This window comes from Peromyscus maniculatus, chromosome 8, assembly GCF_049852395.1.
Source record: "Peromyscus maniculatus bairdii isolate BWxNUB_F1_BW_parent chromosome 8, HU_Pman_BW_mat_3.1, whole genome shotgun sequence".
In the NCBI taxonomy this organism is placed as follows: Eukaryota; Metazoa; Chordata; class Mammalia; order Rodentia; family Cricetidae; genus Peromyscus; species Peromyscus maniculatus.
The window spans coordinates 96,760,873-96,781,822 of NC_134859.1; the positions used below are offsets into that span (position 1 = coordinate 96,760,873).

The 20,950-nt window shown below is 46.7% G+C and overlaps 1 protein-coding gene across 1 annotated transcript in view; it reads left to right on the top strand.

Moving 5' to 3' along the window:
* The window catches only part of Gna13 (G protein subunit alpha 13), a 56,232-nt gene extending 40,553 nt beyond the window's left edge, over positions 1-15,679 (top strand). Inside the window, exon 4 of the mRNA XM_076543634.1 lies at positions 15,517-15,679. Coding sequence (XP_076399749.1) covers positions 15,517-15,564 — 48 coding nt within the window. The 3' untranslated portion in view covers positions 15,565-15,679. The remainder of the gene's footprint in view (positions 1-15,516) is intronic.
* The last annotated feature ends 5,271 nt before the right edge of the window (positions 15,680-20,950 follow it).

Here is a 20,950-nt window from a genome sequence, read left to right on the forward strand (position 1 = left end):
CTCATTTTGAGTGCCAGAGACGGCTCAGAGCATTGTTTGCATTTGTTTGTCTGTAGAGTTGTGTGCTTTTGAGATGTGGCCTCCCTGTGTATCCTGGGCTGATGGCATTTGAGCTCCTCGTGGCTCAGCTTCCCCACTGCAGAGACTGCCACTTGCCTTTTCAAGCACTAGGATGTGGCAGTGTTTTGTGGGCTATAAAGTGACTTTTGTGACCTTTGCTGTGTTGATAATGTTGACATTTCCAGATGGATTGAATGTACCTGAATCCAAGAAGCATAAAATTTCAACCCTTGACAATCACTGATCATAATAAACCACCTTCTTGGTATATACTTCTGATTTACAGAAACAACACTGCTAAAATGAGTGGTGATTTTGACATTAGCCATGCTCGTGTGACGGTACCAGGAGTGACAGGGAGGAAGGGAAGGAGGCAATGTGTTCTTGTTGGGTGCGTATAGTACTGAAGCAGACTATACTGTGTACCCTCTCTTTACCTCTCTCTTACTTGAAAGCAGAATCGCAAAAGATCCTAGATGGCTTTTCTCTACTAGGTGTGAGCTCACAGGGCACAAGAAGCCTTATCCGAAGCACTCAGTGCAACCTCACAGATACTGTCCCTAACGAGACATGGTTTGTTTATATTACCCTGTATAAGTATTTGTGGCTTAGATTTTTTTTTTTTTTACATACATCTTTTTATAACTTTCCAGGAACTAAGCACATTATCTGATACTGTTGTAAATTTTTCCTTGGCCAGTGCTTTGGTTCCAGGCTAGCAGTAAATTATTTCTACAGGAGGTCGAAGAGGAGGAGGAAGGGTTTCAGTTTGTTCAGCGAGTTGCTAGTCATTAAGGCTTTTTACTTTTGTACATATTTTGCAAAATTTGTCTCTTTACTATTAATATTTGCTTTGTAAAAATTACTGACATTTAATAAACATTTATAAACGATTTGAGAGCATGCTGTTGTTTTAACTCTTGACACTTGAGTGTGAAGCAGGGAGTGAAGTTGCACATTTGGAAGCCGAAGTTTGCACACCCTGCTGAAGGCACAGAGCTCTGTTCCGAATCTCTCCAACTCTGCCTCTGTGGAAACAGTTGCTGACTCAAGATGGGGGAGGTGGCCTTCGTGGAGTCCCCAGGTCTCTACTGTTGTGAAGCAGAAAGAGCCAGTACCTGCTCCCCACTTCTCTTGTGGGTGCTGCATCTCCCAAGGCTTCCGGGCCCCACTCTCATCCACTTACAGCAGGACGATTCTTCAGCCTGTTGTAATCAGATCGATACTTAAAAAACCAACACATCACCGCTCACTTTTTTTCCCCTCCAGTAAACCTTATTTTAGAATACCGAGCGGAGGAGTGTGGTTGTGGGGGAGGTAGGAAGGTTTCCCAGCGTTTCACCCTGGAACTGCTTCCCCAGTGACCCCCTGGCATTCATTTGGTATACTTGTCACTACTAAGGAACCAATAACGAGCTGAGCTCGTGTTGGCTTACAACTACTAATCCTAGCTCTAGGAAGGCTATGGCAGAAGGATTGACCAGAGTTCCTGGTTAGGCTAACTACAGTCTGGTCTAGAGCGAGACTCACAGAGCCAGTACAGAAAGAATGTATATGAAAGCCTCAGGTGATTCCCGTTTCCCCTGAAGTCCTCTTCTGGAGGCCATGCAGGACCCTACATTACATTAATCATGCCTCCTTGAGTTTCTATCAGCTGTTGGACATCCCTTGTTCTCCAGCCTTTCTTGTTTATGCCAATACTGACAGTTTGGAGGAATGCGAGCCAGGGATTTTGTAGAATGTTCTATTAGGACTGGTCTGACTCTTTCTCACTAGACAGCAGTATGAGGTTTAGAACCACGAAGTCTCCTTTTTGTGTTGTCTATTCCCATAAATCCATTTATAAAATCAGATGGCCAGCCCAGAGGCCATAGTAGATGATAGATGACAACCATTCTCTGGCTGAGGAGATGACTCCGCTTGCTTCTTAAGCATGAGGACTTGAGCTTGGCCCCCAAAACTCAGGTAAAAAGCCAGGCATGGTAGTTTGCACGCGTAGCATCAGGGCTAGAGATAGATCCCTGAAGCTCATTGGCCCGCCAGCCAACCTGGCTGAATCTATAAGCTTCGGGATTGGTGAGAAACAGTGTCACAAAAAGTTGGAGAGTGATAAAGATCATGAAGTCGACCTCTGACCTACATACACACACACACACACACACACACACACACACACACACACACACACACACACACACACACCATGCGCTTCTATGCACCCATGAACCCATACAAGTACATACATAGACCACATACAACATACCACACAGAAGTACCATTCTCTTGAACTGATGTCAAGTATACCTGATGGCCCTGCCTGCCTCCAATCCCAGCAGAGGCAGGCCGATCTCTGTGGGTTCAAGGCCAGCCTGAACTACAGAGCAAGTTCAAGGACAGTTGGGACTACATAGTGAGACCATCTTGAAAAACCAAAGAAAATGAAAGTATACCTAATGGTCATCATTCACCCTCCAGTGGTTCTCAGCCTTTCTAATGCTGTGACCCTTTGACACAGATCCTCATCTTGTGATGACCCCCAACCATAAAATTATTTTGTTGCTATTTCATAACTAATTTTGCTATTGTTAATCATAATGTAAATATCTGTGTTTTCTCATGGTCTTAGACAATCTCTATGAAAGGTTCAGGTGAGCTAAGGGTCTAGACCCATTGCCTTACCCTTTTATAAGGAACTAAGTTAGAAGTTGTCAACTTAAAAAAAAAAAACTTTTCTTGAGAGAGTCTCATTATGTAGCCTAAGCTGGTCTTGAACTTTGAATCCTCCTGCCTCAGCCTCTTAAGTGTTGGGATTACAACTATGACTCACCACCCCTGTTTATACCTTTTACATTAGCATCTGTATGTGTTTGTGACTTATGTGTTCAACTGTATGAATGTATGTGCAAGACCCAGTGTTCCCATTGGGTGTAGTAGTTATAGCTCTCCACCTTATTCATGAGGCAGTCTCTCAGCTGAACCAGAGCTCACCAAGCTAGCCAGCTTGCTCTGTCCCCTTCCCAGGGCTGGAATTACAGGTGGGCCACCATGCCCACCTGGTGATAACATGGTCTCTGGGGATTCCAGCTCCAGTCCTCACGCTTGGGTGGCAAGTGCTTTATCCTGGAGCCTCTCCCCAGCCCTGAATCTCCCTAAGTGGCATTCACTGATCGAACGCTCCACTGATCTCTCTTCCCCCTAAGTGAACGTGGGTTTCCCTCACATCTGGACCTGCCCCATCCACTGATCTCTCTTCCCCCTAAGTGAACGTGGGTTTCCCTCACAGCTGGACCTGCCCCATCCACTGATCTCTCTTCCCCCTAAGTGAACGTGGGTTTCCCTCACAGCTGGACCTGCCCCATCCACTGATCTCTCTTCCCCCTAAGTGAACGTGGGTTTCCTGTGGTGGTAATCTAATTGTATTGAAATATTATTTTGATTTGTACTGAAATATTAATTTGATTGTATGTTAATAAATAAAGTTGTCTGGGGGTCAGAGCTATTAGAGCCATAGCAAGAGTGTGGCGGTGGTGGCACACGCCTTTAATCCCATAGATATCTGTGTGTTCAGGGTCAGAGCTATTAGAGCCATAGCAAGAGTGTGGCGGTGGTGGCACACGCCTTTAATCCCATAAGATCTCTGTGTGTTCAGGGATACAGTCAGCATTGGAGACATATGCCTTTAAGACCTAGGGGGCTGTACATTCAGACAGTGACGAGGCAGTCATGTGTTTGGGTTTACAACCAATGAGAAGGCAGAACAACATACTATAAAAAAACGAGCCGACAGGAAGTAGGTCTCTTTTCGCGAAGCTGGGACAGCAGGAGGAAGGGTGAGATTTTAGCTCTGAGCTCTGACTTCTCGGCTTTCTCTTTTACATTGTTTCTGTGTTTCTTATTTAATAAGACGGTTGGTTACATCCACAGTTTCCCTCACATCTGGACCTGCCCCACAGCTGTAAGTAAATGTCCAGGAGCGATGCTGGCTCCCCAGCTGGTTGGCTCCAGTCTCTGGCAAATAAAAAGTCTTTTCTAGGGCCTCACTTTCACATGATATTTAACTCCGGATCCTGAAACAAAATTACGATACCAAATTTGGACTTTATGTAAATGTTGGAAAAACGTTAGGATTTGAGAGACAAGTTTTTAAAGACTTTCTACAAGGTTCAAGAGCTTTGGAAAATGAAACTAATTTGAACATTGGAATTCCCCTCAAAACAAACAAAAAAAAATGGTTGGGGGGAAAGAGAGAAAGGAAAGGCTTTGGTGGGGAGAAGCCTCAGGGAGTGAAGTGCTTGTAGCACACACCTGAGGACCTGAACTGGGATCCCCAGCACCTAGCAGGTGCAATGGTGCACATCTGTCACCCAGCATGGGAGGAGGGGACAAGCTGATCCAGAGGGCTCACTGCCAGCTCGCCTCACCGGAACAGTGAGCTCTAGGTTCAGGAGTGATCCTGTCTCCAAAATAAGGTAAAGAGTGATAGAGGAAGATAATGTCTACAATGGTCTGCGCGCGCGCGCACACACACACACAGCAAAACTTTTCTTCTGTTGTTGAAACAAGGGAATTCACTGTTGGGAAGAGAAACAGCTAAGCCCCAGACTCCTGTCTGGGAAGTGCTTTGGCACAATCAGAATTAACTGCCATGCTGGTGTAAGATGGGCTCAGTGACCTGAGTCCAGTGTGGGTTGTTGGAAGAGAGAGGAGGCCTTTTAGTCCCGTGGACATACAAGAAACCGAGGTTTACGTGTTAAACCAAGGTTTGTGTGAATGACTTGGGAAATTGGGCAGGTCCTCCAAAAATGAATGACCTCAGACAGTATCCTAAAATACATGCTGTGATTCTTCCTCAGAAAGGAGTGAGGCCCTTGAATTCATCGCTCTGGAGAAGGGGGCACTGTGAACTAGATTTTGCAGGAGTTTTTTTTTTTAAATATTCGAAGAAAAAAAGGGGCTCAAACAGATTTTCGATATAAACTAGTTGTTCAGCTAGCTGCGTCATCCTTGTGTTTTCCTCACAAGAGCATTGAGAGAAGTCGTGTCTAGAATTCACACTTGCATTAAGGGAAGACCTTCCTTTTCCCCATAGAGATACATGATAGGAACACAGAAGCAATGAAGTCCTCTTAAGAGTTGATACGGCCGGGCGGTGGTGGCGCACGCCTTTAATCCCAGCACTCGGGAGGCAGAGCCAGGTGGATCTCTGTGAGTTCGAGGCCAGCCTGGTCTACAGAGGTAGTTCCAGGACAGCCAACGCTGTTATACAAAGAAACCCTGTCTCAAAAAAAAAAAAAAAAAAAAAAAAAAAAAGTTGGTAATATGGGGCTGGGCATGGTGGCACATGCCTTTAATCCTAGCACTCAGGAGACAGAAGCAGTTGGATTTCTGTCAGTTCGAGGCCAGCCTGGTCTACATAATAAGTTCCAGACTAGCTGAGACTACATAGAGAAACCCTATCCCCAAAAAGAAGAAAAATATAATGGGAGCTGCATATGGTTCCTTAGCTAGAGTGATGGCCTTAGACTCATGAAGGCCTGGGGTCTGTCTGCAGCAAGACCTGAGCCCAGAGTGGTGATGCATGCCTATAGTCCCAGCACTCGGGAGGCAGACCTGAAGACCTGAAGATCAGTAGTTGAAGGTCACCCTAAGCTCCATACTGAGTTCAAGGCCAGCCTGTGCTATATGAGATGTTGTCTACAACAAAACAAAATACTTTGTAATTCAGGGCAAAGTGTGCACCTCAGTGATAAAGGATCCATGGTGGGGTTTGTTGACTAGCACTACAAAAAAGGTTGATCTTTATCTGTTTGTAGCTTTTACCAGTCCCTGTCATGTGAAGAAAGGCCAAATGTAAAAGGTGAAACTGAAGGCAAATACTTCTGACTAGGAGAAGGTCTGGCTGTGTTTGTTTACTTTCCTGTTGTTCTACATGAAGCCCCCAGCGCTGAGGTCCACGGATTGAACTAGTGGGCTCATTCTAACATCAGAGTAAGTTCATCAAAAAAAAGTTCTCCTGGGAATGGAGAGATGGCACAGCACTTAAGAGCACCAGAGACCACCGGTTCCAGAGGACCTGGGTTTGGTTCCCAGCACCCACGTGGTGGCTCACACCATCTGTCTCACGCCACTTCCAGGGGATCTGATGCCCTCTTTCTGGCTTCCACAGGCACCATGTATGCAAGTGGTGCACGGACACACATGCAGGCAAAGCACCCATACAAATAAAATAAAGATAAAAATTACTTGCATTTGCAGGGAGAGTGTGTGAGACAAGAGTCTCATTATGTAACCCAGGTTGGCCTGGAATTCAAAATCCTCCTGCCTCAGCCTCCCAGATGTTAGAGTGACAAGTATAAGCCACCATACCCTACAGATTAAGCCTCACATTATTCTTAGATTTAGAATTCCAAGGTTTTGTTGTCTTGATTTTCACATCTCAGTTTGGTTTGACTTTTTTTTTTTTAACCTGTATTATAGAAAACCTTCGAACAGGGTTGGAGAGATGGCTCAGCAGTTAAGAGTCCTTGCTGCACCATCATTAGGACTGGGGGTCCAGTCCCAGCACCCACATAACAGGCTGGGCCTGCCACACACCCATGACTATAACCCAAGGGAGACAGAGACAGTACTACTGGGACTTGCTGGTTTCCAGCCTAGCCCAAGAAACACAAGCCACGGGGAGGGGCGGGGGAGACCCTACCTGCAAAGAAAAATTCAGTGGAGGGTGATACAGGAGGCCACCCAGAGCCCGCCTCTGCCCTCGGTGTTTGAGGTGGGGAGCACTCATACAAATACATAGACACACACTCGCACAGACACACCAATAAAATACATCTTTAAAAAAGGAAAGAAAGAAAATTTAAGAGAGGCTAGGATAATAAGCCACACATGCCACTCAGCTTCGAGAGTGTCTCCTGACTGAAGCTGGGCATGGTGATATGCACTTACCATCCCAGCACCTGGGAGGCTCAGGTAGGAGGGGTGCTGGGAGCTGAAGGCTAGCCTGGGCTACCTAATGAGTTCTAGCCCTGGCAGAGCTACACAGCAAGAGCCCATTTCAGAAAACTGACCAACTAAATTAAACAACGAAAACTCACTAGTTGACAGCCAATCTTGTTGCCTTCCTATCCGAATCTTTCCCTACTTCCGGTTTAGACTACCTTGAAGCAAATCCTAGACTTTGTATCATATAATTATCACAGACATTTTTCATTATATGTCTCTAAAAGACTACTTTTCTTAATTTAAAAAATTATTTTGAAAGAACTTTTCAATACCTGGAGTTTTAAATTTCTAATTCTCTTATAAACAGTTGTAAATGTAGAATCCATCCAGATCCTTCATTTTAGACAATGACACCAGGAATTAGAAGAGACATGACTGTCACATGTCAGTCATTTTGCTGTCCATCCCCAGAACTTAGTAGTGACTGAAGACAACATCTACTTTATTTGTCGTGGTCCATGAGAAGACTGAGTGGTTCTTTGGTCTGGGCAAGCTGGGCTGCCCCATGATCTCTGGTCAGTTGACAACTTGGCTGGGAGCCAGATGACCAAATTTGGTGTCATGGGACTGGTGGTTGAGACCTTGGTTCTCATCTCTAGCAGGCTAGGTTATTTTGATCATGTTTGCATGTATGTATGTTTGTATATATGTACATACGTATGTTTCTGTTGACTTTAGGGTTCCAGACACAGCAGAGCTGATGTATAGACATCATGCAGGCCTCAGCCTGTACTATATGTTTTAAAAAGTCCAACTGGAGCTGGGGAGATAGCTCAATGGGTAAAACATTTGGCTCACAGCACCTACATAAATGTGAGTCCTGCATTCAGGGGGCAGAGACTGGGGATCCTTGGAGAAAGTTGACTGGATGAATCTGTGAGCTCTGAGTTCAAGTGAGGGACTGCCTCTATATCAAAAACAAGGTGGAGTCCAGTTTTGGAAATCACCCACGGTCAACCTTGACCCTCCACATGAATTCACCATCTTACCTAGGCTACACTCAAACTCATGACCCATCCTTAATGCTGGGATTGCCGGTGTTAGCCTCCGTACCCAGCTTTACCAACTCAGGTTATTTGATTTAATTATGCTTTTTGTTTTGTTTTGTTTTTTGAGACAGGGTTTCTCTGTGTAGTTTTGGTTCCTGTCCTGGGTCTCGCTCTGTAGACCAGGCTGGCCTCGGACAGAGGTCCACCTGCCTCTGCCTCCAAAGTGCTGGGATTAAAGGTGTGCCCCACCGCCGCCTGGCTTGATTATGCTTTTTTGAGAGAGTTTCATGTGGCTTGCCTTGGCCTTGAGCTCATTAAGTATCCAAGGATAACTTTGAACTCCTGAGCCTCTTGTTTCCATCTCCCAAGTACTGGGGTGACAGACCTGTGCCACCCAGCTGCTGACTGAGATTTTTTTTTTTAATTACCTTTTTATTTATTCATTGTGTGCATACCTGCGTGCGTGCGTACGTGTCTGTCTGTCTATCTGTGTGTGTGTGTGTGTGTGTGTGTGTGTGTGTGTGTGTGTGTGTGTGTGAGGGGGGGGGGCAGGGGACAGCTTGCAGGAGTCTGTTCACTCCAACATGGCTCTCAAAGACCAAACTCTGACTATCGGACTAGGCACCTCTGTCTGCTGAGTCATCTCACCAGCCCTGAGATTTCCTTTTTTCCAGCTGTCTCTGTAGACTAGGTTGGCCTTGAACTCACAGAGGTCTGCCTCCCTCTGCTTCCCTGAGTGCTGGGATGAAAGGCCCGTGCCACCACACTGAGATTGTTTATTTTTAAAAAGATTTATTTTACTTTCAGTTATGTGTGTACGTGTATCTGTCTGAATGTATGTCACTTGTGGGGGGGGTGCCTGTGGAAGCCAGAGGCACCATTTCCCCTGGAGCTGGGGTCATAGGTGGTTGTGAGCTGCCTGACATCGGTTCCAAGAGACAAATTCCCTAACTGCTGAGCCCCCTCTCTAGCTGAGATTTACTTATTTTTATTTTATGTGTATGAATGTTTTGTTTATGTGTATGTATGCATGTGTGTGCCTGATGCTGTCTGAGTCAGAAGAGGATATCAGAGCCTCTGGAACTAGAATTACATATGGTTGTAAGATGCCATGTGGGTGTTGGGAACTGAACCTGGGTCCTCTGCAAGGTCTTACTACATCCTCAGTAAGTGATCTTAGCCACTGAGCCATCCCTCCAGCCCATCTGAGATTCTCAGCAGGAACCACTTTCAGTCTGTGATCTATCTGTCATTTTATAGTCGTCCAGTCACGTCCAAAGCCAACATTAGAGTTCGGCGCTATTTCCACAACCCTATAGTGCCTGAGAAGTATGAGCCTTAAAAGGTAAATCAACTCCCTGGCTCAGATGCCAGAAGAGTGATGTGCTTTGAGCCAAGAAAACAATTTCCCTATTAGGGTCACAGGCGGGCTGGGCGTCCAGTGACATTCTCTGGCAGTGTAGGGCTTATATCTAATGATGTTCTTGTGATTGTTTACAAAACCCAGCTCCAGATCATCAGTGAACTGGGTGTCAGGAAGGTCACTTGGCCTCTGAAACACAGGCTTCACTTCCTGAAAGCTGATCCTCGCTTTAGCACCGTCCTCAAGCAACCAAGATTTGTGCAGTCATGAACTCACAGAAGCTGAGCTTTCAGCCAGGCGTGGCAGCTTACGCCTTTGATCCCAGCACTCGGGAAGCAGAAGCAGGTAGATCTCTGTGAGTTTTAGGTTAACCTGGTCTACATAGTGTATTCCAAGCCAGGTAAGAATATACAGTGAGGCCCTTTCTTAAAAAAAAAAAAAAAAAAAAAAAAAAAAAAAAAAAAAAAAGAGTTCGAGCTGTCAGATGGATCACATGTCCATAATCTCAGCCAAAGTTCACAAAGCAAAAACAGAGGCTGGGGAGATGGCTCAGTGGATAAAAGGGCTTGCTGCAAGGATGGAGGACCTGGGTTTGATCCCTGGGACCCAATGGTAGCGAGAGCTGACTCCCACAGATTGCCCTGTGGCCTCTACGTGTGTACCGTGGTACATGTAAACACACACACACACACACACACACACACACACACACACACACACACACTCTCTCTCTCTCTCTCTCTCTCTCTCTCTCTCTCTCTCTCTCTCTCTCTCTCTCGGAGGATTCTATCGAATTGTATTGATGTGGAGATCCCATCCCAGTGTGGGTGGTGCCACTCCTGGGCTGGTGATTCTGGGTGGGATGCTCATCCCCCTTAGCCATCAAGGCTATGCAAATCCGTACAACAAGAAGCCACTCCATACCTACTAGGATGACTATAATCAAAGGCATGGATGGGTGTAAGCATTGGCAAGAATGGAAAGAAGACATAGCCCTAACACTCCACCGGGGAGGCTGTAAAATGGCGTGACTCTTTGGAAAACAGTTTGTAGATCCTCAAAATATTTCCGTTACTGGCTAATGTTTATGTCACCTTGACACTGGCTAGGGTCATCTAGAAAGAGCGAACCTCAATTGAGAACATGCCTCCATCAGACTGGCCAGTCTGTGGTGTCGTTTCTTAATTGATTGGTACAGGAGAGTCCAGTCCAGTGTGGGTGGTGCCACCCCTAGGCTGGTGGTCCTGAGTGGTATAAGAAAGTAGGCTGAGCAAGCCATGAGGAGCAAGCTAGTAATCAGCACTCTTCCATGGCATCAGTCCCTGCCTCCAGGTTCCTGCCTTGAGTTCCTGCCCTGACTTCTCTCAGTGACAGACTGTGACCTGAGAGTTGTAAGATGAAACAAACCCCTTCCTCCTCAAGTGGCTTTTGGTCATGGAGTTTTATCACAGCAATAGAAACCATAACCATGACAGTTAACCTATGTGGTAGCCACTTTAACCCCAGATGTGGTCCCAAGAGAAATGTAAACAGTCACACAAAAATTTGTGCATGAGTGTTCATAAGAGCATAATTTACAGTAGTCACAAAGTTCCAGGAACCAATCGTTTATGGATGGCTCTATAAGATACGGTGTATCCATACAATGGACTGTGTTCAGGATGGAAAGCGATGAAGTACTTAGAGATGCTGCAGCATGCGTGGAAATGCAAAAGCGCTATGCAAAGTGCAAGAAGCCAGTTACGAAATGATTCAGCCTTATAATCCGACCACCAGGTCGTATTATTAGGAGATGTCCAGAATATGCAAATATCTAGGCGGCAGTGGAAACAGGATGAACAGCGGTGGAGGGAGCTTTGAGGCAGACAGAGTCACACTGTCATCACGGTTGCGCAACTCTGTATACTAAAAGATAGAGTGGAGTTGATAGTGTGTGAGTAATATGTCAGTAAGGTTACTTATAGAAAGAGAATTTGAAAACTGGGCTAACCTCCGTGGTAGAGTGTTTGCTTAGTATGTACAGGGTCCTGGGTCCAGTTCGTTCCCCCTGCACGGGACCAGGATGGGGAGAAGAAGGGAAAGAGAGGGGGAGGGGAAGAGAAAGGAAAGAGGAGGAGAAGGAGAAGAGAGGAAAACAGAGGAAAGGGGGGAGCAAACGGAGAAGGAAGGAGGAGGCGTGATGGGGGGAGAGGAGGTATAATTCTTTTCCAGTCAACTTCTAGATCAGGGTTTCAGATCTCAAAGGGCAGAGACTGCTAATTCTGTCTCAATCAACCCCTGAATCCTCAGAATCTAACAGCTTGCTGAGTATGCGTAAGAGCTCAAAAGTCTGTAGCATGTAACAGAATTTACTGCGTGCTTGCCGTGTCATTTGCGTGACGGATACCATGAGTGATAAAGTGATGTGCCAGGCATGGCGGTGCACGCCTGTAATCCCAGTACTTCAGAGGCAGCAGAAGGCAGATCTCTGTGAGTTCAAGGCCAGCCAGCCAGGGCTACATAGTGAGACCCTGTCTCAAACAAACAAAACAACCAAAAAGATCTACTTATGGAATGGAATTTAAGGTGCTCATAGCCAGGCTAGAGGTAAAAAAAAAAAAAAAAAAAAGGCAGACATCCACATCATTAAACTGAGATGGGCAGTAATTCCTAAGAGGCATTGGCGTGGACCAGAAAGCATTTGCTTCTACCTGGGTGGGTCCAGGGACACTGGATGGAAGAGGAAGCATTGGTGCTAGGCTTTAAGGATGCTTTTAAAGGTACCTGGTCGTGCCAGATGTGGCTAGTCACGCCGCTAAAGCCTGAGGTAAGAAGGTTGCCACAAATTCAAAGCCGGCTGGGCTTCAAGAGCGAAACCCTGTCTCAAAACCCACAGCAGCACCAAACAACCACAACAAAAGTGGCCAGGACGTGAGGAACAGAACAGGATGCACGCCCGCTAGACTGGCCAGCACATCAAGGAGGAAGCTGAGAGCGTACCCATGTGTGGAGCTTTGCCAGGGCAGGCACCTTTGTTGGAGCAACCCTTCTGCAAGGCACCAAGAGTGCAGAGGATGGCCCCAGCCTCGCCAGGGAAGTCCGCTGGGTAGCCACAAAAGGAAAAACATGGCTGGCTGTGACAAGAGAAGCGACACAGGCAGGGAAGGGAGTTCTCCGGAGAGGGAACAGCATGTGTGGAGGGCACTGAGGCTCAGGGGAGCCCATGAGAGGTCACAGCAAGATCTCTAACTGGTTTTTGGAAAATAGGAAGATGTAGTATTTTTCTCATGGCTGTGATGATATCTGACAAAGGTAACTTCAGGGAGGAAGGGTCAGTTTAAGAAGGGACACCGTCCAGTGCGGTGGGGAGGACACGGTGGCAGGAATAGGAGGGGACTGGTTACTTTATGTCCACGTAATGTAACACAAGGGGAGAAAGAAAGTGGATCTGGGTCACCAAACCTCAAGGCCCCTCCCCCAGTGGCTCGCTTCTCCCAGTGAGGATCCACCCTCCCCCCCAAAGGTTTTCGGCCTTCCAAAGGAGTGCAACCAGGTGGGGCCAAGTATTTAAATAGGGGGATTTATGGTGGGCATTTCACATTCAACCCAGAATAGGAGGTTATGGGAGTGTGGCAATATGGGGAGCTGGGAAGCGAGCAAGGGGCATGTCCTTGTTCACCTTGTAATACAAAATGCATTGAGTCTGATCTCTGAGAGCACCCCGAATCTTAGCAACCCAAAGTCTAGGGCAATCCCTCACCTTGAGCCCTCCCCATGTATGTTGGCACAGTAAACATTCCGTTCCACATGGGAGGAACAGGATATCAAAGACGCTCAGACTAGAAGCTGGGGCAATGGTTCAGTGGTTAAGAACACTTGCTCTTCTGGAAGACCAGACTTTGGTTTCCAGCACCCAGGTCATGGAGTTCATCACAGCAATAGAAATACCAAGACACCAAAGCGAGGCCAAATCCAGCAGGGAAAACACCACACCCTATAGTTCCATGTCCAGCATCCAGGGCCCTTGGTGGCATTTTCTGGGCTCCAGTGTGCTTGGCCGTCCATCCACCCTAACTCTAGTTTTCTCAAGCACACGTCGCCTCTGTCTTGGGCTCCACTCCATGACAGCTGATTTCCTCAGCAGATGCCCCCCATGGTCCTGGATCTCCAATATTGTGGGATCTCTGTGCATCGTAGGTCTTACTTACATAGCGTCACACAGTGACTTCACAAGACCTCCTTGAAGAAAATCCAGTACTGCCACACATCACCAGGCTGCAGGGGCTTTCCAGAACCTCGTACAAGTTCAGTGACCCTCTAATTTTTGCATTTTCATGCCTTACAAATTCAGTTTCATGTGGATGGATGTTGGTGCTCCTAGCTCAAGCCGGAGGCTACCCTCATTTACCACAGCTGCAGTGATCTCTGGGTGTCTGGGTTGAGGCTGAGAAAATGTTTCCCTAGGAGATTTTTTTCAGAACAGGGATTCTTTAAACCCATTTTCCTTTCGAATGAATTTCTATGCCCTGGAGTCATGAATGGATGGGATATTGCCCCCAAAGTCTTACTGCTTTAGTGTGGAGTGTATTTATTATTTTTAATAATTATTATAATAATTATCTTTGCTTTGTCTGTAGTGCTTTGTTCAAACTTTGTTCAGACTTCAAACTGGCCTACACTGCTCTCCAAGCCAGGCTTCACATTAAAAAAAAAAACCTTTCTACTGTGTCTTACTGTATGTCTGGCTAAAAGCAGTGAGCTGTAACCATACAATAGCTGGGTTCTATGCTGTCCTGAATTCCTTTTGCCAAGCAGCTTAGCCCAGTATTTTTGGGTTCAGTCTCACTCAGCCTTGAGGATGCAGGCTCAACAGGTTCTTTACCAGAACATAACATACATGACCTCTAGTCCAATTCCTGATAGACTACTTGTTCTCCTCGGAGACCTAATGAGCTCAATTCCCACTGTCAGCACCTGCGTGTGTGTGTGTGTGTGTGTGTGTGTGTGTGTGTGTGTGTGTGTGTGTGTGTGTGTTGTGTGCGTGTGTGTATATCTCTGTGTGTGTGCATGTGTGTATCTCTCTCTCTCTCTCTCTCTCTCTCTCTCTCTCTCTCTCTCTCTCTCTCTCTCTGTGCATGTGTGTATATCTCTGTGTACATGGGTGTGCTTTCCCATGCAGGGCGCTTATGGAGGCTGGAAGTCGGTGGAATGTTGTCTAAGTTGCTTTTTCACTGTTTGTTTTTATAGATAGGATTGTTCACAGAACTTTGCAGTTTTGGCTAGACCAGCTAGCCAGAGAGTCCCTGAGTACACTCGTCTCTGCCCCAAGCACTGTGATTACAGGAGTGTGTGTGTGTGTGTGTGTGTGTGTGTGTGTGTGTGTGTGTGTGTGTTCATTTCTGGCTTTACATAGCTTCAGGAGAACCAAACTCAGATCCACATGTTTGAACATCTCCCCACCTCCCACTATGTGCATTTCTGTCAGCATTCTAGTCCTCAAAACCCCCAACAGAGTGGCCCATTAAGCAGTTTGTAGCATTCGAGGACCTCCCTAGTCAGATCCCCAAACATATATCCCTTCCACAAGCCGTCTCCAATGGCCTGCAAAACACAGGGTCAGGTTCATTACAGCCGTAGCCACACTTCTCAGTAGCATTTTTTAAGGGGGGGGGGTGTTCTTTAAAAAAAAAAAAAGTCTTATCATGTAGCCTTGGCTGGCCTGGAACTCACTGTGTTGAGCAGGTTGGCCTGGAACTCAGAGATCTACCTGCCTCTGGGATTAAAGGTGTGTGCCACTATGGCCTGCTTCTGTAGCAATTTTCAAAGTTAGTTGTTTCTGTCATCTCTGTGACCAAATTCCTGACAAGAGAAACTTTAGCCCATGAGTATAATAGTGGCATGAATGTTATGGGGGTAACCAACTGCTTTTCTAAAAACTGGATTTGAATCCCACCCCACAGGAGGAAACACAAATCTGCATATGTCCGACACTCCAAATCTGGCCAGAATCCCTGGTCAGAAAGAAAGCTCACAAGTCCCAGGGGGTAAACCTGCTACTATTATTTTGCTAAATATACAGAACATCAAAATGCTTTTTAATTCATCTCTCTCCACTCACAGATTAATAAAGCTCTCAAAACTCATCGAAGAAGTTTCACTGCACAGTAGACAGCGGCTGACACAGGACCTCAGAACTGTCCAAAATGTAGAGCACAAGTGTCTTGTGAGCGCACAGTCACAGATGTGACAGCTGTACCACACCCCCACACTCCCCAAGGCTCATAGACCACCCAGCAAAGGTCTCAGGAGCCAGAGGCTGAGGAGCGCCAGTGTGAAACAGTGTCGTCTGGTCGCGGCAGAGCTGCTGCACCCATGAAGTCACAGCAGGCGTGATTGCTCGCACCGGATCTGCACCAGATCAAGCCAGTCAACCTTCCAGCACCGCCAAGTGTGGAGTGGAAAGGACTCGTGAACTCCCACCTGGCTGAGGAACAATTGACAGTTGGTGGCTTCTGGGGTCGGGGGGGAGGAAAGTCCATTTTCTTTAAGGGTGTGGCCCCTGCGAGGTTAGCTGATGGCCCCGAACGCAGAAGTGTGTGAACGGCACAAATTGGAGTTCGTGGGATACAAGTTTTTAAAAAGAAAACGAGAAACTGTAGGGAGGGACTGTTTATTTGGGCTCAGCATTCAGGAGCAGACACCCCATCATGGTGGGGAGGCATGGTGAGTGGCGCAGCTCCTGCTCTACCAACACGAGGCAGTTTGCTCACATCTCAGCAGACCTGGAAGGAGAGAACGCAGAATGTTGGGTGTCCCGGCCAGGGATTGTTGTTGTCATAGTTTTGAGACAGAATTTTCTCAATATATCCCATGCTAGTCTGTATTCACCGCGTAGCCCAGACTGCCCTCAAACTTGAGATCCTCTTGACTCAGCCTTTTGAGCGCCAGGATTGCGGACCTCAAGGCTGGGCATTGCCATGTCCTGTCTCTTGAAGCTGCTCTCAGCACCGTCTTCTCCGAGTGCCGAGGTTCTCCATGCTCCCTCTGACAGGATACCTGTATGACGTCCATGTAGCCACCATGGTTATTTTCCCCATCTCAAGCTTTGACTTACACACACACACACACACCACACACACACACACACACACACACACACACACACACACACACACTCCCTTTCTTTTATCACATGTGATTAGTACCCACAGGCTCTGGAGATGAGGATATAAGATGCATACGTTAGGTGGGTGACTGGTCTTTCCCACCCCATCACATCAGCTCTAGAGAGAATGCCCCATTGGCTGCGCTTCTTAACACTATTTCGTGTTTGCTGTGGAGACATGTCCTCATGTCTCCAAAATTCCCTAACATCAAACACGTCACCTTCCCCCTCTTGGCTCAGCAAATCTCCACTTCCTTTTTTTTTTTGTCCAGACAGACACATCATTTTCTCCACAGCACCCCCCCCTCAAGGCTATCTTTGACCTTACAAGCTCCTTCCTTTCCCTGACACCACCCACCCACTCACCCACCCACCCTTCACATGAGTCACCAAATCTCAGTCTCACAGTCCCAGAGCAGAAGGGAAACTTCTCATTTCCCTCCTCACTTCCCAGGGATGAGGCTAAGCCCCAGAGAGGCAGAGACGTGCCCTGGCTACCCAGGGCAAGGCAGGACAATAGTCCGGGCCCCTGCAACCTATTCCTACCGCGCTGGCCATGCAGGTGGCTGAGGACGATGTTCTCTCCATCCTTAGTTCTGTCTCTGCTGCTCTCTTCACAACCTTGCCTTGGGCTCCTCTCAGGAAACCACAGAAGCCTCCCAGCGGACTGTCCGGTCTTCCTTTTGGCCCACTCTCCTTCAGCTCTCTGCTTCCGTTGTGACTACCTCCGTGACCAAAAGGCAAGACCACCTTATTGGTGAACCTTTATCGAGGATCTGTGCTGTGCTAACTTTTGCGAGATAAGCCAGATGCAGGCCCGGCCTTCAGTCACAACCTGCTGCATATTCTGCAGAGGCCTGGCATTCATGTCCTCCCCCCCCCCCACCCCCGCTTTTCCTGCCACCCACACAAATCCTCTGCAGCCCCACAAGGCCTGTGTCCATCACAGTTAGATGTCTGCACATTTAGGGTGCTGTCCCAGGGAGTCAGAATGCCCCGCCCTTCCCATCCCCTTGAATCCTGTGCAGTCTTTATTGTCTGTCCCCGCCTGTGAGGCCTTTCATACTTCGTGTGTGTGTGTGTGTGTGTGTGTGTGTGTGTGTGTGTGTGTGTAAACCGCCACTCCCCTCTCCCTCCTTCCACCCTACACTAACTTTTTTTTCTCTGCTACTGCCCATATTTTCTGGTTTTAGCTCCAGCCAGCAAGGCCTTCTAGAAATGTACATTTACTTATTTTTAATATTTGTATTAGTTATTTGAGAATTTCATACACCATCCCCTCCCCTACTCATGCAACTTTTCTTCTTCTTCTTCTCCTTTTATTTAACCCATCAAGACCAGTCTGTGCCTTCCACTGGAACGTGGTCCACTTACCAAGGGCCACACAAGGCAGGCCTTGTGTTTGCCCAGCTTTGCTGCTGGGGTCGCCAGGCCCTGATCTGGACAGGGTCATGTTTGTTTTTTGTGGAGGATACTTTTTCTATGTGGAATTATCTTGCTTATTGCCTTAGTTAGCTCTAAAGGTTTTTTATTGTTTTATTTTTATTTTTTTAATTTTATTTATTTTTATTTCATGTACATTTGTATTTTGCCTGCATGTATGTTTGTGTGAAGGTGTTGGATCCCCTGAAACTAAAGTTACAGGGCAGTTGTGAGCTGCCATGTGGGTACTGGGAATTGAACCTGGGTCCTCTGAAAGAGCAGCCAGTGCTCTTGACTGCTGAGTCATCTCTCCAGCCCCATACTATTTTTAAATCATGTGAGTATTATGCAAGTGTGTGTGTGTGTGTGTGTGTGTGTGTGTGTGTGTGTGTAGGTGTGTGTAGGTACCTGACGAGGTCAGAGGCATCAGAGGCATGGATTACAGACATCTGAGAGCCACCTGACATGGGTGTTTGGAGACAGTGTGGGTCCTCTGGAAGAGCAACACGTGTTCTTAACTGCTGAGCCATCTCTCTAGACCCCTGTCCTCCTTAGCTTCAGTTGTCAACTTGACACCGTCTAAAGTCAGCTGAGAGGAAAGTCCGAATTGAGTAATTGCCTAGATCAGATTGGCCTGTGGGTATGTCTGGGAGAGACTGTCTTGGTTGTTAATCGACTGACACCCGAGGGTCCAGCCTGCTGTAGGCAACACCATCTCTAGGCAAGTGGTCCTGGGCTATAGAAGAAAGCTAGCTGAGGCTGAGTGAGGGAGTGAGCCAGCAAGCAGTGATGAGCTCTGTCTTCAAGTTCCTGCCCCGCCTTCCCTCAGTGAGGGGCTATGTGACTTGGAAGTGTGAATCAAATAAATCCTTTCCTCCCTTGGTTGCTTTTGGCCAGAGTGTCTTATCATAATGACAGCAAGGGAAGTGAACATTGAGCTTGTCAGAGCTGTATACAGGTAATGTTGCATCCATAGGGCCATCACCACCTCTGAGAATTTGGAAAAAGGACATATTTCCCTGGAAAATAAGGTTATCATATTTAGCAAGTAAAAGCACGGGACACTGGGTTGAGAAGTAGCCCAGCAGTACAGCATCACCTTAGCGTGCACAGTGTCCTGGGTTCCTTTGCTAGTGCCACCAAAATGGGAAACACATGAAAAGTTTATTCACTTAGAATTTCAGGTGGGCAAAATTATTTTTGTTTTTAGTGCAAGTATACCCTGTGAAATATTTGGAACATGTTTATACCAAGAAATCTTTAATTATTTATCTGGAATTCAAATGTAGTGGAGAATGCTGTATTGTATCTGGAAACCCTTAGAAAACCCAACTTTAAAATTATTAACACACGTGGGTCAGAACAAGGAACTGGAAGTTACCTGTAGTCAAAAATAAGCCCTTCAGCAAGGTTTCATTGTACTTGGAGTATATCAAGAGTATATTTACAAAAACACTTCTAATTTCCACTTGGATCTTAAGAATGTGCCAATCCGGGTTGGTCAGCAACAGAAATGGAAAGTCAAAGAGACAAACTGATTCTGGAATAATGGATTCCAGGGCTGACTCAGCTCCAACTAGAGTCTTACTGTGTTTCGGTTGCTATCACAGACATCCTTTGGCAGTATACTCAACAAGCTTTTGTGACTCACTGTAGAGGCTGGAAGTCCAAGATTGGGGTGTCAGCATGGTTATGCTCTGGTGAAGGCCCTCTTCCTCAGTGCCAGATGGCCAACTTCTTGCTGTGTTCTTATTAGTGAGTGTCTTGGTTTGGGTTTCTATTGCTGTGAAGAGACACCATGACCGTGGCAACGTTGTTTTGTTGCTATTTTGTTTTGTTTAGGTTTGGTTTTTCAAGACAGGGTTTCTCTGTATAACAGTCCTTGCTGTCCTGGAACTTGATTTGTAGACCAGGCTGGCCTTGAACTAATAGATGTCAACCTTCCTCTGCCTCCCAAGTGCTGAGATTAAAGGTGTGCACTACTAACGCCTGACATTCATGGCAAACAACTCTTATAAAGGAAAACTTTTTTTTTTTAAGATTTATTCATTTATTTTATGTGTGAATGCTCTATCTGCATGTATGACTTCATGCCAGAAGAGGGCATCAGATCGCACTAGAGATGATTGTGAGCCACAATGTGGTTGCTAGGAATTGAACTCAGGACCTCTGGAAAAACAGCAGTTTTTAACTGTAGAGCACTCTCTCCAGCCCCTAAAGGAAAACTTTTAATTGGGGCTGGCTCACAGTTTCAGAGGTTTAGTCCATTATTGTCATGGTGAGAAGCATGGCAGTGTGCAAGCAGACATGGTGCTGGAGAAGGAGCTGAGAGTTCTACATCTTTATCTGCAGGCAGCAGGAGACTGTGTACCACGCTGGGCTTAGCTTGAGCATAGGAGAGCTCAAAGCCTGCTCCCACAGAGACACACTTCCTCCAACAAGGCCACACACACCTACTCCAACAAGGCCACCCCTCCTAACAGTGACACTCCCTATGGGCCAAATATTCAAACCACCACAGTGAGGAAAAAGAAAGAGAAAGAAAATAAACAAGATTGAATGTTGAGGGCTGTAAGGACTATCCAGCAAATCCACAGCCTTTACACAGAGTGCTTGTTGCAATGTGCCTTCCCATGCCTCCTGGGAACATGTGCTCAGTCCCGGTACGTGTGTGTGGTGGGGTAGAGGGGGAACAGATGGCATTAGGGTCTCTTTAACACCATTTTCTCTGGGATCTTGGGTGATTAAGATGAGACTAGTCCATTTTTGCTGTGCTGGGTCACTGATGGTTACACCCAAAGTCAGAAAGTCAGTTTTATCCCAACTAGTACACTTGGAGCCACGTGTGGTGATGCACACCTTTAGTCCCAGCATTGGGAGGTAGAAGCATGGGGATCTCCATGAGTTTGAGGCCAGCTTGGTCTACATGGTGAGTGCCATCCCATCAGAGATACATAGTGAGACCCT